Source organism: Scomber scombrus, chromosome 21 (assembly GCF_963691925.1).
Source record: "Scomber scombrus chromosome 21, fScoSco1.1, whole genome shotgun sequence".
NCBI classification, from domain to species: Eukaryota; Metazoa; Chordata; class Actinopteri; order Scombriformes; family Scombridae; genus Scomber; species Scomber scombrus.
This window is the reverse complement of record NC_084990.1, coordinates 10,717,592-10,736,220: the sequence shown is the minus strand read 5'-3', so window position 1 is coordinate 10,736,220 and position 18,629 is coordinate 10,717,592. Positions and strand designations below refer to the sequence as shown.

General features: G+C 39.8%; 1 protein-coding gene across 1 annotated transcript; it reads left to right on the top strand.

Annotated features, from left to right (window-relative positions):
- The first annotated feature begins 2 nt into the window (after positions 1–2).
- On the top strand, positions 3–18,501 carry kctd5b (potassium channel tetramerization domain containing 5b). The gene is made up of 6 exons (XM_062442197.1): positions 3–449; positions 7,783–7,891; positions 8,196–8,287; positions 8,395–8,490; positions 11,219–11,344; positions 15,340–18,501. Exons 1-6 carry the CDS (start codon positions 228–230, stop codon positions 15,367–15,369), a joined length of 675 nt encoding a protein of 224 aa, XP_062298181.1. The 5' UTR covers positions 3–227; the 3' UTR covers positions 15,370–18,501.
- Positions 18,502–18,629: the final 128 nt, after the last annotated feature.

Genomic DNA, 18,629 nt, shown 5'->3' with positions numbered 1-18,629 from the left:
GTATCGAAAAGCGTCTGCAGATGAAGTCTTCTCTCTGGAATAATTTATGCAAGCGTCTGCCAGCGCTGCTGGAGCGGGTCAGTTAATAGGAGTGGCTGAGGAGCTGGCAGCCTGCTTTGCATGAATCGTGGACTCCCAAGTTTAGTGGCTGTGGCTTTAGATATTTCCTGTCAGCCGCACAGACAGGCAGACAGCCGAAGCGAGGGCGGAGGAGACGAGGAGAGGAGATGGCAGAAAACAGCTCCGAGACGAGCGGCTCCGTTCACCGGAGATGTTTCACCCATTCTCCGGTGGAGAGAAACACTTCGGCCGGTGTCGGCGCATCGAAATGGATCCGACTAAATGTTGGGGGGACGTATTTTCTAACAACGAGACAGACGCTGTGTCGAGATCCAAAATCATTTCTGTACAGACTGAGCCAAGCTGACCCCGAGCTCGACTCCGATAAGGTAAATGCTAAGCTAGTCCAGCTAGTTAGCAGTAGCACTGTACTTTGGAGCGCAGTTGGTTAACAAAGACATATTTTGCGCTAAAGTGAGTTATATTTGCTCCCAGTGTTTTTATCAGTTAGGCTGACTGATGGCATCGCTTACCCGCTTTTTTAATCTTATCCCCAGCTTTGCGAAAATAAGTGTTTATTCAGATAATTGAGGCTAACTCGTTTTTTGTGGCTAGCTAGTATTAGCACGCTAAGCTAGCTAGATTCCGACAGTCACCACATGACATACGATCTTGCTACTAGCTTATGTGTGTGTCTGTAAGATACGGGCTTGTTTTTGCCTTAATGTTATTGAAAGTGTTGTCTCTTAACAAAATTAGCGTAGTGTTTAGACTTGTTTTTTGCAGCTTTCACAGTAGTTGGAAACTTTCCCCAAACCGAGGCCGTTGCATTGCGCTGCACTCATCCAGGTGTCAGATGTCAAGTAGTGACAGCAACCAAGTGTGTCTCCTAAGTACTCATCATTAAACAATGTAAAATGTTATATCTAAACCTAATTCTGGGTATGACTGTTGGTAACACATTGTGGTATTTAATCTAAAGTTTGGGGATTGAATGGTGGGTTATTCTTTCACTTTTTATTTCAGCTCAAAGAAGTCAGTTTCAGTTGTAATATTACAGCAGAATGACATGAGAATAATCAATATCCCAAATGCGTTTGAGTTTTATATCATATTGGCATGCTGTTGAGCAGACCATCAATTTATAGCTCATTTCTCACCCTTACATGTGATGACAATATCTTAAGGCATTAGTGCTATAATTAACTAACCAAATGACCTACACATCTAAGGTTTTATTGCTCGATCAATTTGTGTTTTTTCTCCCTTCCTCTCTCTTGGGAGTAGTCTGTTACTTGGCTCTGTTTGCTCTGCAGTAATCAGCCTCTGTGCTGGTGGTGAGACTCCCTTAATGAGTACACAAGTCATTGCCAAGTGGGGTGAGGTGCTGCTGACAAACCGAGAGCTCGGGATGAAGTCACTCATCTCCCTGAATGGCCTCAATGCTCCAGAAAGCAGGCTTCTCTCTTGTTTGTCCATCTGCCAGTTTTAACAGCAATGTGTGTGCTTAAAGGCCCCCGGCCCTGCCAAACACAATGTATTAGTGTGTATGCATAGTGTAATGTGCTCTGTTTTTCATTGTTCATTTTACTGCCCCATTATTCATTGTTTTCATCTACTTGCACATTTTAATCTTCACCCCTGCCCCCTTTGCGCTAAGCTGAGCTCATGGCTCATCTCGTATTTTCATGCAAATATCTTAATCTCTGAATAATCAGCTTGCTATTTTGTCAGTTTATCCTCCCATGAGCATCAGCTCAGTCCATCTCAATCCCTTGTCTTAAGTGCGTATCAGAATCTCAAGCCATTACCGTACCTCTCTCCTGTAGGCAGTCTGGTTTCAGATAGCTCTCACTAAAGAACAGGTTATTATTAGATATTATTTCACTTGCCACTACTTCTCAAACTATATATTTTGACTTTATTTAATATTTTCACAACTGAGCCAAGAAGACTGTGTTTTTGTGTTTGATGGGGTTTTTTTTCGCATCACACAACACTGCATGTGAATAGGAAGCAAGTAACTGCAAGTTACAGATCAGTGAAGGGTTCTGTTTTTGGGCAAATGCAGTATTGTGTTTCACAGCTAAGGAAATGAGTGGTTTAGTTCTCCGTCACGCAGGCTGACGTGCTTCAGCAGGACTCTTGAGGAGAACTGCATTATTCATGTTGTTGACTGGAGTCTGTTTTGCACATTGGGGCAAACCAGGGAGAAAGTGGAGGAAGTGCTGTCACGTGCACGGCCATAACAGCTGACAGTCTTTTATTCATAAGTCTCTCTCTCTCTCTCTCTTTTTTTTAAGTGTTTATCCCTGCATTGACAAATGCCTTTCATCGCTGTCATGTTAGCTTGATATTGTTGTGGTTTCGTTAGGCTTAAGAGACTAATTCGCACTGCAAGATCCTAAGCAGATGTTGCTCTCAAAATGATCAACAGTCCTATCAGCGAGCTGAGAGATAAACATCAATGGACATCTATCCCTTTGGCAGACTCCTCTCAAACTACTTAGCTCAGGACCACTCAAGTAGAGGCCCAGCTTTTTAGCTTTGAGAGCTGCATCAATTTTTCAAGCACCCCCATCACAAAGGATTCTTGTTCCTTCAACATCTTATTCTTTTCATATTCATATCCATTTGCTGTCCCAAAGAAATTCTCTCTGCAGCATGTGCAAGAGAAATATGGCCACATTTAAGGCTGGATTCAGGTTGTATGTCATGCCTGAGCACACTGTGGGAGGCAACGTAAATATTTAACGTTGATATCGTCTCCTCTTGCTCCATCTTCACGCAGTAAGTGCTCAACAGGACACTGCAGAGTGCTACTGGAAAATCAGGTGTTACTCTAGACTGATCTTATCGCCTTTATCAGCCCAGTGCAAGTTTGTCCACAGCATCCTGGCACCTAAAATAGATCATAGCCTTGCACGCAGTAAATTACAATGATTTCAGCTGGAACACTATTATAGATCATCTACATCATTTCACTCCTCGCTTCCTTTTCTATCCTATGTTACATTTCTACTTTTACTTGGCCAGCAGTGAATTCCTGGCTTGCCAGCTTAGCCGTCATTACTGCCTCTCCTCATGAAAGCAAAGCTTTTAGGGGACTTTTAAAAGGAGCTGTTCATTTAGTGCCTGAACTACTCGTGTCATAAATTGTCCTTCAAAATGCACAGATTGTATCACCGTTAAAGAGCTGAAAATGGTACAAAGGCGAAGTTTCCGCTCACCTCGGTGAAAGATCAAGCTCTTATTCAGATGACAGTGTTTAATATTTTGAAATGTGAGATCGTTCCACATAATACAGCCTGGTTTTGATGTGTGTATTATTTAAAAGATGACAGCCTATTTGACTATGCCATTACTGCTTGTACTCCAGAGGGACTCTGGCTCCCACTCTACAAGGATCAGACTTCCACTTGGCTAAGTAGCTACAGTCATGTGACTCAGAAGCTCCACTGCAACATCTTTAAGCGCTGTTTCTGCAGGGGGCTTGTCCTCCTGCATTGAGTGCCGAGCAGCACGCCAACATTGCTTTTATTCTTTTTATTCCTCGGTCCGAGCAAATTGGAACGGCTTCCTGTGTTGGTGTTAATTGTTTTTGCCTTGTGTTGTCGCATTTTCTTTCAATAATTACTTTTAAACTGTCTGCATTATTATTATTATTGTTATTATTATTAGTATTAGAAAGGTTGTATGAGGTTTTGCAGCGATTATCTCTCCACACACACACCACTGTGTAGTGTTAAAATGGTGAATGGTTTCATGCAAATCTTTGGTGTACACTCATTGTGATACTCCGAAGCAGAACTGCAACGACTTAATAATTTGGTTGAATTAAGGATTGAGTTTGAGCGTTAGTGTGTCTGCTGAAAGCTGTATTTTGACATCATGTGCTTGAAGGGTGGGTCACCGTGGTATTTCCTGTGGGAGGATATGTATTGTGTGTACCAGAAGAACGATAAGGTTAATGCGCTACACTTCCCTCTGCTGCGTAGCACACCCTTCTAATTGGCGTTTGATTGTAAATTGCCTTCAGTTAGAGTCTAGTCACGATGAGGCCTACTTTGACTTACCAGTTGCTGTATGTATTTATGTCTTTGCAGTTTCAGTATTTTCGTAAGACCTGACCACTAACACATATAGAATGCCTGACCTAATTCTGGTGCTTATTGCAGGCGGTGTTTTTTGTATTATCTGGTCTCTATGATGGTCTACTATTTTCTATTTCATTAACAGTCATCTATAAGGTGAATAAATAAAGATTTAGTATTATTAGCCTGCAGGTAAATACACAATTAGGTGCAGGCAGTCCAATTATTTTTAGATTGTGATCGATCTTGAAAGTGTCTCAATCTACTTCTCAGGACAATTGTAGAGATTGTCGTATTTAGTCCTCTTGAAAAAACTCATTGACTAGCAGATCTGCACCATGTGAACAAATCAACAGAGAGATATAATTAACTAGATAATACATTATTAATAGTATTTTCACTCCCTTAAAATTCATCTATTTAAAAAGCTAGAATTGCTCACTCATTGTAGTACTACTTAGAGATGGTGAACTTTCTTAGGGATAATTAGCTCTGCATTTTAACCCTCATAATTCAATAACCCTCTTTCTCAAAGTTCTTCAGCTTACTATCTCTCTTCAGTACTGTCCCCACCCCTCTGTTTGTTGCCCAGTGCTCCCCAGCCTGGGCCCCAAGAGACACAGCCTTTTGTTTTTAATTAAAAACACTGTCCCCTTTGTGTGCATGGGTCCACACCAGAGTTGCTATAATCATCTTTCTCTGAACTGGGTCACTGTCACCCCAAGTCCCCTGTAGATGCACCCAGAGGAGCAGCTTCTAGAGGGGTCTTTAGCATCAGGCTCGGTAGTACGCCAGGTCAGCAAGCATCAAATTTACAGAAGTGTTTGATCAAGGGGAGTTTTTCGAAGCTGTAGACAATGCTAATATTTTTCTCTTGACACTGCTGATAGATACCGGTTTGTGTAAAGTTTATTTTCATAGGGCAGTAGGCTTAGCAAACATTTTTACTTATCATAGTAGGATGAGCACAGGTGTTGCTATTATTAACCATTTCTCTGTTCTGCTCAAATGTCCCAGTGTGACTGTGGGCCAGAATGTACAATACCAGGAACCCTGAAACCAAAGCAGCTAAATAATTAACACACACGCTTTTCCAACTGTGACAAGTCAAAATGTCATCAGTGAACAAAGCTTCTCATATGTGTTACTTCATAGAGCTTGACTGGTCCATGTCAACCTCGAGGAAAAATCTGTAGTGAAACTTGAAGTTGTAATCCTTAAAAAAAGAGCACTGTGTCCATTAAGTGTGGCACACCTACATTGTCAGACAGTTTAAAAACTTCTACACGCATTCTTCTTCCTTTCCAAAACCTGCCACCTACATAACCAACAATGCAACTTGACCTCTGTAACCGACCTTGGCTCAAGTGACATCACGTAAGAGGATGTATAAGATTTCAAGCAGCTCCTTCTGGAGCCACAAAAGCCACATATGCAGTAATACCCTAGACAGACTTACGTGTGTAAAATAAGTGGAGTTCAATGAAATACATTGAGAGGCTTAGCTTTTAATTACTACTTCTACCTGTGCTTTTCCTGCTATGAGTGTATCTGGTTCCAGTCTGCAAAATACAAATGCTTTTTATTTTTTTACCAAACCTTTATCTGTCTTCATTCTTCTTTATTAGCATGATAAATTGAGAACATATAGGTAGCAGTCTCATCACTTTTAACCTACTTAACATTAACGTAATGGCTAAAAATGAAAAGTTAACCGGTTCTCTGCTTACTGTGCTTTCTCCAACAGGCGTTCCTAACTTTGTGAAACACAATGTTACTAATTAATACACACATATAAATGTACAGAATTGTTATTTATTAACATATTGGTATCCAATACCAGATCAGCCCATTGTCAACGATACCTGATCCAGCTAATATGAGTCAGAACGATACCTGATATCAGTTCCAGTACGTCTCTGATTTTTAGTATTTGTAACAAGAAGCTCTTCTGGTGGAATACTAAATTGGTGACACTAATCTTGGGTGCCCACCTTGAAACTGGTGATTATGATATAATTCTGTCAAAATCTTCACTACAAATATGAGTGTGGACAAACATAACGGCAACAAAGTTAAGTTGTACTCAATAAGCTGGCATGGTGGCTTTTCACTATGTTTGGAATCTTTTTTCCCTCCATGTTTAGAGGACGATAGTAACTGTGTGACAACCTATGTGTTCATCTATGTGAAATGAATGAATGACTGGAAAGAAGTTGCACTGAAACAATAATACACTTTTGTGTGTTTTACTAGCTTGGACACATTAAAGAGGTCAACAGTAGATTAACCTTCTGTCTGGAAATGAACAGAGTGGTTTGAACATGGCGAGTTGTGCAGCTTCGACCTTGTCTGTTTCCTCCATGCAGGCACACCTGTACTTGTGCTTAAACTTCAGTGACTATGGAAGTGTAATGAACTGACGCAGGGCAACGAGACCAGAATATAACTCCATTGGGCTCCGGTGGGATATTTTTGCCATGGAAAGGAGGTCAACCAGCCAGGAGGGTTCAGAGATTCATTACAAAAGAAAATGCACTGGGACGTTTCCTCATTATTGGAAAGATTAATGGGTTTTGAGCTGAATCCATCTCTGTACTTGCGAAGAGGAGCTATGAATGTACGCCAGAGTTGGCTGTGTGTTTGATTTTGGTCATGGCCTTGAGGGTATGAAAATGTTGTTCTTGGGTAAATAACGAGAAGTTGCACCGACCAGAAATGCTGTTAATTTAGTCAGGGTTGCACCTGAAGCCATTAACTCGACTGATGCAAAGTCAAACATCCTGCTGAATGTGAGGATTAGCACGAAATTTGCTTGAGGCCTACCCTCCATGCTGAATATTTTACTAAATCATTTGACTCACTAAATATCACATCATGTTAAAGTTTTTCTTTTTTTCTTCTTCTGTGTTTAATAAAGGATTGTCAGCCCAGTAGTTGCAGCCATTCAAACTGAATTTCATATTATGTGTTAGGCCAACTGTGTAACAGACCAGACCGGGCTAATTGTTGTAAGCCAAGGTGCTTTCTCCTGGTCCCCTTGGTGGATTCGGCCTGCTGTTCCAAATCTTTCTCTGCTCTGCTCTAATTGTTTTAGCCTCCTCCTCCCCCTGAGACAAAGACGATCTAATCACAGTACTTAAAGAAATAGGGGAATACCCAGCGGTTGTGAATCAGGATCAAACCCACTGCCTGTGGGAATAGTGAAGTGATATCCCAAAGCTTTTGCATGTGTGTGCGGGGCTCTTTGTGCGCATGTCCTCTCAACCCCTGTAGAGATTATCAGCACAGGAGCAGACCTCGTAATTCTCATCCCTCGAGTTTTACTCGCTGATGCAGAGTGAGTGTTATTTTTTTCCCCAAAGATTTGTTTCAGTTATACACTTGCTTATTGACCGACTGATTTTAATAGACAAGGATATTTCGGTCAGATAAGAATATTTAATACTACTGTCATCTCTGTGCTGGATGCATACAAATAAAATAACCAGCGCTCCCTAAGTATGTTTTTTTTAAACACAAACAAGCATATTTCCCAAAATGTTGCTCTGTGTCTTTAAATTGCAAACTCTGCCAGCAAATACAGGGATATTGTATTAATCTCATCATCCTCTTTTCTGCTTTTCAGGATGAAACCGGTGCCTATCTCATAGACAGAGACCCCACGTACTTTGGGCCAGTGCTTAACTACTTGAGGCATGGCAAACTGGTGCTCAACAGGGATTTGGCAGAGGAAGGTAACGTCCCTGTGGAATATGTTCCTGCTAAAATCCAGTCATCTGTAAAGCACAATAAAAGCATCGTAAACAAGAGCTAATATGTTACTTTTGTCAACATTTCACTTTATTATCATTATTATTATTATTATTATTATTATTATTAATTGTTGTAAAATGCTCTGCTTTAATATCTAAACAATGGCAGTGATTGCAATAAATTAAGGGCAAGTAGATAACTTATTTTTTATAGCTAAACCTGATCTTTAGTAGTCATAGCAGGACATGTCTGCTTGAAAAAAAAAATGATTATGTGTTGTCTTAGGTGTGCTAGAAGAAGCCGAATTCTACAACATCACATCATTAATAAAACTCCTCAAGGACAAGATCAGGGAACGGGACTGCAAAACATCACAGGTGTGTTACCTTTCTTTAAGGAGATTTCTAATTGAGTTCTAACATTTAAGTGCAATTTGAGATCGTTTTCCTCACTTTTAACATCCCATTTCTCTCTAACCTCTCAGGTCCCTGTGAAGCATGTTTACCGGGTGCTGCAGTGCCAGGAAGAGGAGCTGACACAGATGGTGTCGACCATGTCTGACGGCTGGAAGTTTGAACAGGTAAAGCTCCTCCTGCAGGCTCGCTGTGCCAATCCTCCTTTCATGTGCTTCACCCACCCCGCTATGCTCACATTGACCCAGAAAGTCCAATCCTTAATATTGGAAATGGATTTTTTTTTTTAAAAAGCCAAACAGCAAAAATCACATCTTTCTGTCCGCATACATGATCCGGGCATCCCTTCTGTGCTCTGATTGGTTGTTGCAGCTGGTCAGTATAGGTTACGGGCGGGCCCACCAGTCAGAGTTTCTGCTGATTGTGTCAAGGGAGGTGAAGGGAGAGGAGTCTGCTTTGCCAAACAACAGCGGAGAGGTGTGTCCCACAAATTTCTGTCCACGGGCTGGTCACTGCATGGTCCCAATGTTGTCCATACACACCCCGTCGGCCATTGTTTGTCCCAAGTAGACACATAGATGTCGGCCATTTTTTTGAGTTGATTCTTTTCAGTGTTCATTTGTACTGCTTGCTCACCAGTGAAGCTAAGAGAACGTGACACCTTTTTTTTCTTGTCTGTGATTTTATTTTATTTATTTATTTTTTATTCATACTGCACTCACAGTTTGCAAGCTTGTCAACAGTCTTATGTGCTTTGCTGCAACGTAGCCATCTGGCTGTATTGGGGTCTGTGTACTGTAGTGTTGGCATTTAAGTGTACAGAGATTTTTTTATCTGCCCGGCAGGTATTTTACCTCGAAAATGGATCCAAACATTTAGAGAGAATGGTGAAGTTTATACAAGAGTTAGTGTTTGGCTGCAACTGCCAATTCCTGTAATGAGAAACCACATTTATTTGGGCATCGGAGTGTGAATTATGTGTGAATGAATCTCTCAGAGCTGAAGCCTCACTAATCTCCTTATACAGGTCAGATGGGAAACACCTAGAAACACTAACCTAGAGCTCGGTCGGCAGCCCAGGAGAGTCTCTTGTGGAGATGAGCTATAATGACCTACTGCCACTCTGTATATGTAGATCATTTGTTGTTTAAATGCATTTTTCACAGCAACAGATGCTGAAAGTCTTACATTTTGGTGCTTGTTGAGTCTTAAGTGGTGTGACCAGGAGAATCCTTGCTGCCTAGCTGAGATTATTTCAGTTTTGGGAGGTTTTCTGTTTTTTAGCTGCATTGATGTTTAATGTGAGAGCGACTGCTTAACAACAACAAGTCTCCGGCAGCAGAGGCTAATGAGGCGATGCATGTCTGAACATGCACACCTGGGTACAAACGGTATACAAGTAGCCTGCAGTATACACACATTTAACATTCAGAGGAAGAAGCAGTTATTCTGCAACAGGAATTGCTCCTTTTTTTAAGGTGTGCATGCAGATCTGAAGTGTCTTTTCCTTTTTTTTTTATTTGTCCTCTTGTGTCCTGTCTTTTTATTTAGACTGACATGATTGGGGTAGGAACATTAGAAGTTGCTATGATTATTGTAAAATTGGTATTTATATTAAGATGCCATGTGTAGGATTGACATAATTTACATAATGCTCGAGAAAAAAGTATCTCGCTGTTACAAGCAGCAGCTTCAGTGGTGTCTTTGTTTGGTAGAATTTAAGTTGCCCTCAGTTTACTGTAAGATCTAAAGTAAACTCTTGTGGTAGACTGGTGAGTCAAGTAGCTAAAGCAAGCATTAGCAGACATAAAGAAATACAGTGATAGAAGATTATTGAAAGCACCTGATGTACTGATCTCTGATTTAAGCGTCACGGTTCTCCTCCACATGGAGTCTACGTCATGATGCTGTAAACAGTGAAATCACAGAGTTAAACGGTAGCCGTGATGTTGATGAATGGGAGTGAGCTACTTTGTGGCTTGCTCCTTTATATTTGCTTTGTAGAGATGATGTTTTGAACACTTCAATTTCAACTGTTCACATTAAACAAGCCTGGTTCTATCAAGCCACATCCACCGTTCCCCATTGATTTTGATCCAGCATGTTTGCTTCCTGTGGTCGACTCCCTGGCCTGCACTTCTTCTCTGTCAGTGACTTTCTGCAGATTATTTTCTGTCTTTGGTTTTCTTACATTACTTTAATTGCACTTTGAGTTTTGAATATTTTTTTCCTGATCTTCATAAATGATCATCTCCATTTCTTTCAAATGTTCTTTGTGGTGTGTCTGCAGGTCCTGAAAATAGCATTTGCATTGAATATTATAAATGTAAAATAAACAATGTAACATTGACTATTTAAATTGGGTTTTCGAGCCACCTAGCCCCAACCTTAATGCCTAGCTGTCTTTTTGAGTGTGCCATCTAATTGCGCAACTATGACAACCTGAGTTTAAATCTGACCAAGGACTTTTGTCAAGTGTCAGTTCCTCTCTACCCCTATAGTGTCATTGTCCATGTATCTAATAACGCCCAAAATTAGCATGGTAAATAATCCTAAAAGAAAATTTCAGATTCAAAGTTTGATCATCTGTATTGAGATTGATATGTATGAACTATTTTGAAAACTCCTTTCATAATATATCTGGAAGCCTTAGGTTTAAGTTGCAGGAACTTGTAGACACTGTGAGCTCCTTATGTGGTTGTCAACCTCTTCTGCTTTTGATTTTTTATTATGACTGTTATTATTATTAATTTGTTTTTTCTGTGTTTTTTTTTTTTTTTTTTTAATCTTTCTCCTATTTCTGTTTTCCCACCATGAACAGCTCAGTTGTATTGCCTCTGCCTAATCATGTTAAGGCTAACCCTCTCTGTGTGCTCTGCTCTCGTTTCTCTCTAGCTGGTCAGCATAGGCTCCTCTTACAACTACGGAAACGAAGACCAAGCCGAGTTCCTGTGTGTAGTCTCCAAGGAGCTGCACAATCAATCATACGGGACAAACAGTGAGCCCAGTGAGAAGGCGAAGGTAAGTGTGTGTGTGTGTGTGTGTGTGTGTGTGTGTGTGTGTGTGTGTGTGTGTGTGTGTGTGTGTGTGTGTGTGTGTGTGTGTGTGTGTGTGTGTGTGTGTGTGTGTGTGTGTGTGTGTGTGTGTGTGTGTGTGTGTGTGTGTGTGTGTGTGTGTGTAAAGGCCGGTTGAAAATCCATCCACAGCAAACATCGTCTGTGAATGATGGCCTGTGCTGGATGTTTTAAATGCAGTGCATTTAAGAACATGCCACCATGGGACTGAAAGCACCTCTAGTTTATTGTTTATTGATGAGAAACCTCTATGAAGGAGTACATTGTGAATACCCAGCATTTCAGTTTAAAAAACAGACTGCCTGTTTAACCAACAAATAAAGACTAAGTTCTAATAAAGATTATAGAAAAACAAACATAAAATTTGACCTGTTCATTCCCCAAAAATCCTCTCTGCTTTGGATTCAGCCTTGAACATAACAACTTTCATTGTTAATGTAGATTATAAAACGGACCAAGCAGGGTCACAGATGACACCATCGCTTTGGTGACACACACTGTGCTGACTCACCTGGAGAAAGGGAATACATGTGCGAGAATGCCCTTCATTGATCAAGGCTCAGCATTCAGTACATTCTTTCCCTCAACTCGTCTCTAAGCTTGTTGATCTTGGACTGGACACCTCCATCCACAGCTGGACATACGACTTCCTGACGCAGGCCCCAGTCGGTGAAAATTGGCAGCCTCACTTTCTCCTCGTTGATCCTCAACCCAGGCTCACCACAGGGCTGTGTGCGCAGCCCCTTCCTGTACCCTGTTCACTTACGACTGTGCTGCCAAGCACAGCTCCAATGCCATCTGGGCCTCATCATGGACAATGATGAGATGGCCTACAGAGACACTAACCAGCTGGTGCCAGGACAACAAACTCACTTCAACGTCAGTAAAACTAAAGAGATGATTGTGGACTATAGGAGACAGCGGGGGGGGGGGGGGGGGGGGGGTGAAGGGGTCAGCAGCTTCAAGTTCCTCGGTCTGCACATCACCGAGGATCTCTCCTGGTCACTACAAACAGACACCACTGTAAAGAAAGATTGCTAGAGGACTTATTTCTTGAAAAGACTGAGGGAGTTTGGTATGAACACAAGTATCCTCACAAACTTCTACAGATGTGCCATTGAGAGCTTTCTGACAGGCTGCATCGTGGTCTCTTAGCAGAACTGCTCGCCCCACAGCCGCAAATCACTACAGAGTGAGTTGGAGGCAGAATGGCACATCACTGGTAACAGAGTCCTGGTCATTCAGGATATGGCACCACAGCCACCCAGCACGCAGACTGTTCTCCTTGTAACTGTCTGGCAGACGATACAGGATCATGGCCGCACGCACGTAGCGCCAGACTTAAGGACAGGTTTTACCACCAGGCCATCAGTCTTCTCAACTCATACATCTAAATATTCAACATCACATATTTACTTACCTGCCTGTCTGCACTGTCTACAGTTTACTGCACTGCTTACATAAACATGCACCATCAACCATGACTGCTGCCATTGAACCAGGGCTGCTGCATACCCAATGTGCGTTACTGTTGTATACACCCTTCACTTGTGTGTGTGTGTGTGTGTGTGGTGTTATTATTTATGTATTTCTCATCCCATATTTTAGATTTTCTTTCATGACTAGTGCTCTTTTTGCTGAGCCAGCATATTTTATTATACCATTGACCCTGTGGTAGCCTACATATGACTAATACAACTGAGCGGAAATACACCAGTGTCTATCAAACAGAATAAGCCCTGCTTTAAGGTTTATTTTTTTCTTGTTAGATTTGACCTGAAATGAGAGAGTCTAAACAGTGTAATCCTCACTAGAGGCATTAAGAGATTTGAGTTCTGAATGTTAGTGCAGCTATTGGCAAGGTCTGTCTTTTTTTTTCTCTCTTTTTTTTTTTTTTGGCTCAAGGGCTTAGTGAGCGAAGCACGGGGCATGCCCAGAGGAATTCAAACTCCCATCAGTTTGTCCCTGTGGAGGCTGACTACTAGAAGGCAGCTAGCTACACTAAAGAAACTCAACATTTATAGTGTATTCATGCTGCTGTTTATTTTGATGATTATTGTAAGATTTAACACAACCTGTAGATGTTTCAAGCAAATGTAGGAGCTGTTGAGATTGTTTCCAGAGGCACCTTATCAAGTAATTCCTGCACATAACTATATTATACTATACTATACTATATTATATTTGTGATAAACAGTCCAGTTTGCAAATGTGTGACAAATGAATTGAGCTTGGTAGAAAGTTATTGTAGTTTATCACCTCTGATCGCGACCTATTACCCCCCATCCCCCGTGTGTTCACGTTCACAGTTTCCACCACCATTCATTTCCATCATTTTACAACATGCTTTTCTTGTCTTCCTCTGTGCTGTCTGCATGCTGCATGTCTCTCAGAGCAAGGACGAAGAGACGGATTATGAAATGAATGACTCTGATTAGCATTGAGCACTTATGACTCACTGGTGAGCGCTTAACTGCTCGTAGTCCCCTCCACCACGCCTCCCTAATTTGCCACGCTCTTCCTCTCCCATGCCTGCTCGATGCCGTTTACACTTCCTCAAAACTGTTCGCATGCGTTTTCAATGACGACTTGAGCCGATAATATGCTTAAACCACCCAGGTTGGAAATCAGCTTTGGCCTGCCACCTTCAGAGTCTATAAGCCAAAGCTAGATCAAAAACCAGATGGTCCCTGCGGAGATCGGTCAAATACTTTTTTTCCCACCTTCTTTCTTTCATTTCTTTTTTTTTGCAGGTGAAGCTCCCTTTGAAACCAATTGGGAAGAGCTTCATTGGTTGCAGTAGTGGCAATAAGACCCTTGTAGTTATTGTCATGTTTGCAGCCTTGGTTAATGGAGGGCATGCTGAATCATCAGCTGCTGCATTTTGACTCATTGTCTGCTTTACAATGCCATTGAAAGGGAAGGGCGTGGTGCTACGCTCCCCTCTGTCCATTTCATTGTCAAAAGTAGTGGTTGTGCTGCTAGGGTTGGCATCACAACACATCTTTGGCTCTCCAGCATTTTTTGAATAACAAATTAGCCAAATGGGCAAAGACTTCATAACACCAACATATCTGTTATTTTTGTTTATGGTTTTTTTTAAAATGAGGGATTTGGATAAGGTAAATTCAACTTTTTGATGTTTTAAAAGAAATTCCGATTGCCTTTTGGGATGCTATGGTTAATGGTAGTAATTTCAAACCTTATATATTTTTCCCACTTACAAAATCTATCTGATTCAACATAATCACGTTGAAATGGAATAATAAATCAACAGCGTCTAATAAAAACAATCTAGCTAGTCTTTGCCCCCAAAATACAAACTGACACCTAAATTAAAAGCAGATTTTAGCTTCTGTCTTCATAATGTGCTAAAAATGGATTGCATTTAAGCACCTGAGATAAGCTGAGTAACTGTGCACATTTAAGAAGCACTTTAAGATTTAATTTTAAGGTTTAGTTATGTTGAATAACAATAAGAAGTAACTTTGGCAAAAGTATGTAGTCCTCTTTACTTCTCATCCATCCCCATGCCATTCTTAACATTTTTTAATACTGTAGAAAGTTGATACTGTAAAAAAAAAAAAAAACAGAGCATGCGACATGATTAATCAAAGGAGAATGATGTACTTATTAATGCCTTTTGTTCATTCAAATGTATAAAAATTCCTTGTTAGACCATCCATTAAATTAGAAATGCACCAAGATTCCCCGCTTTATGCGCTCACCCAAAACTTGCTTTATAACCTAAATCTCCATAGTTTTTAGCGCAACAGTGTGTGTGTGTGTGTGAGTGAATATGAGTGTGACAGCTTCTGCATTATGGCAGGAATATTGAAAAAACTTAAAGAAAATACTGAAATGCAGGAGACTGTACAGAGTGACTTTCAGAGCTGTGTTTTTATTAATGACATGACTTTTTTGTTTTTGTTGTCTCTGCAGATTCTTCAGGAAAGGGGTTCCCGGATGTGAAGAGGACTCAGTATTATGAGCTCCAGGTGTTATGATGCAAACATATCATCTTTGTGGAAGAACGTTTGGCACAATGGAGATTTAAAGGGGGGTGTGCATTTATTCATTTTTGTTTTTTCCCTCCATTTTTGTTTTTATTTCTTGATGTAAATAAGTCTGTTTACTGACAATTTGTGCCTGTACGTTTAAACTGGACCTTTTTGAATTAGCGGCAAGTTTTGTTTTTTGTTTTTTGTTTTTTTCTAGTAGAAAAAAAAGTAAGGAATTGTAATGTCTATGCTATAGAAACATGGCCACCATCATATAAGGCCAATGATTCACTCAGGGTCATCTATTGAGTTAATTCCTATATCCTCCAACTCAAGGGTCTGGTAAGGGATCAGTATGGTCTTTATAATTCAGAAGTATCAAACTCAAAATCATTGTTTAGAGATGTTAAGAAGGGAATTGTGCATTTACTCAGCACATGCTAAAGAGTTAGGCTATTAAATGTGAAATTCATCCCAAAAAGAATTTGTTTTTTCGAAGATTTCAAACAGTTGTACTGAGATTTGTGATCATGAGAATCTCAGCCACAAAACACTTTTTATCAGATTAACCAGAGGAAACATTTTACTGTTGATCAGGATATTTTTTTCAGTAACATCACATTCATATTTTTAGACTAGAAAGAAAACTTTGAACAGAAATGTTAGGGATTTGACAGTGTAGGTTAAGGGGCATTAGGTAATTTATGACTTGTAAGGCTGTTATTGGTGATGAGGGAATGACCTGTAATGAACAGAAATATAAAAATCCCATTTTCTCATAGACTAATTTAGAAAACTTTTAACATACAGCAGAACTATCTGCCTCATGTGGCAAAATTGAGATGCAAGATCCTTCGTTATCATTAACTTGGCTTGAGAAGTAAATGTGTTGCTCCGTGCTCTGTATCTTCCAACCCAGCAAAGTAATTTTCGTGCGGTTTTGGTATTGATTAATAATCCCATTATCGCTCAGATACGGAACTGTGCAAAGAAGTGAAGTTGTCCTCAAAATGATTTAAAAGTGCGAGTAAACGTGAAGCTTCAGAAACATATTTCTGAGCGTATAGTTCATTCGGAGACCTCCATGTTCATAAATCTTCAGTTAACTGCCAAAAAGCTCTTTAAGGTCACTCAAATGTGAATTCTGTTTTTTATGGTAATATTTTTTTTTTAAACTCAACGATGTCCTGTCTCCCGTCAGGAAAAACATCCTCAAGACAGTTTTTTAAAAAATGTCCCACATACGTCTGAGTTTTCCTTAATTAGTTAATTTTGTACGTTTGAGGGAACATCTTATTTGATTAAGATCTTTTTTGTTAAGAGAAAGTATTTTCGGTGTGGGAGGTTCGGGGACTGGAACTGTTTGAAGGCAGTGAAGGAATTTCTGTTCATATCCAGAGGATTTTGTTTTGATGTAAATAATCAAAATTCAATATTAATATTTAACTCTTAAAAAAACTGCACGTTTTGTACACTGTATAGAAAACACAGCTTCGAAATAGAAGTTGTTTATACTGGATCTTTAAAAAATCTTGACAATGCTAACTCCTGTTGTTCGTTGTTTGTACAGGACTAGAGATTTCTGAGTTAGGTTTGAAACAGCTGATGCTGTAAAATAAGGTGTCTTTCACTGAGAACATGCCTGGATCATGTTTTGATAACCAATAACAAAGCTATACTTGGCTGGCTATGAAGTTGACTGTTACATTTAAAAAAAATATATATATATATAAAAAAAAACCAACAACAAAATGTATTTTTTCCTGCAGTGTGATTCTTCTAAGCATTTTGAATTGTGTAGATTTCGTACACACCATTACAAGCACTACAGTGGAAAACAACACTGCACATTGCTTACAGCCTGTAATGTTGTTGATGTAAATACTGCGTTTTAGAACACTTTTTTTTTATAGAAAGTTGTTTTCAGGTTTGATGTGTGGTTTTGATAGGTTGGATATTTCATTCACAAATAATCATTTAGTGTTGCCTTTCTCCCAATGACCAAAATCCAATGTCTTATGTGTATTGCACACATTAATCTTAGTGTCAGGGATGAGTAAACTTTTCTTAATGCCGGCACACTTTGTACATATAGACTTGTTAACAATACACAAACCTCCATTTACTCACATGTACACGTATACACTTGACTAAAACAATTTTTATATTGTCTGGGATACAAGTATGGATGCATGTTTTTGATATAGATATACATATATATACACAAACACACACACATACACACACACACAAGGGCTTTTAAAGTGCAAAATTTGAGATCTGCAAAGAGGTTCAATCAAAGTAGACTGGATTTCCTGCCAGAGCTAGGCTATGTTTACATTCGCCATAGTATTCTGAAAGCCTTCCAATTATGTACTGTCTTGCACTCCCTCACACATGTTGGCATAACTTGTGTGACCACACCAATGGCAACTAGCACTCCCCACTCCACATGAACTGATCACACAGACTGATGCTAAGATATTCCCATCCATTTCCTGACAGCCTATGCTTGAGCGTTGCAGACAATCTTGCTATCTTTTTAAAACTTAACCTGCGTTGGCTCAGAGCAGAGGTTTATTTGGGTATTTCTTTGGAGACTTTTTTTTTTTTTTTGCAATGAGATTTAAACTGTTTTTGTGTGTTATGCTTGGTTCAGTTGTAAACTCATTCGTTATATTCTGGTTTGGAGGTGTTTAACCCCTCTCTACTTTTGCAGCTACATTATCTCTTAATGCCCTTCACAAACAGGTTGTGTTGTTGAGCGTCTGGCATTGATAATCATTTCATGTGATGGACAAACTTATCAAATCTGTAGCCTAATACTTTTAAGTGCCCAGTTTGTTTTGCATTCAAGTCATAAACCACAGACCACTGTAATGCATGATTGAAGATGATCACACTTGTAATCAGAGGGAATGAATGTGTCATTTTTCCTCAATCTTAACAGTTACATCAATGAATAAGGTTCTCATATCACTACATAGATCACTTCTATATGATCTTATGCAATGTTTAAAATGTACAAACTTAAGTATGAGGTTAAGGGGGTGGATCTTTATGGTCTTGCATAAGGTAAAAACAATAAAAACGTTGTCATTCATATCTGTGTGTGTATATTTATTTTCAAATATATGTCCACCTTGTTGCACTGCCTATACATTCGATTATTAATCTAATGTGATACTGTTTTTCTGTATGTCATGTTACTAGTAATCATTGATAAACAGT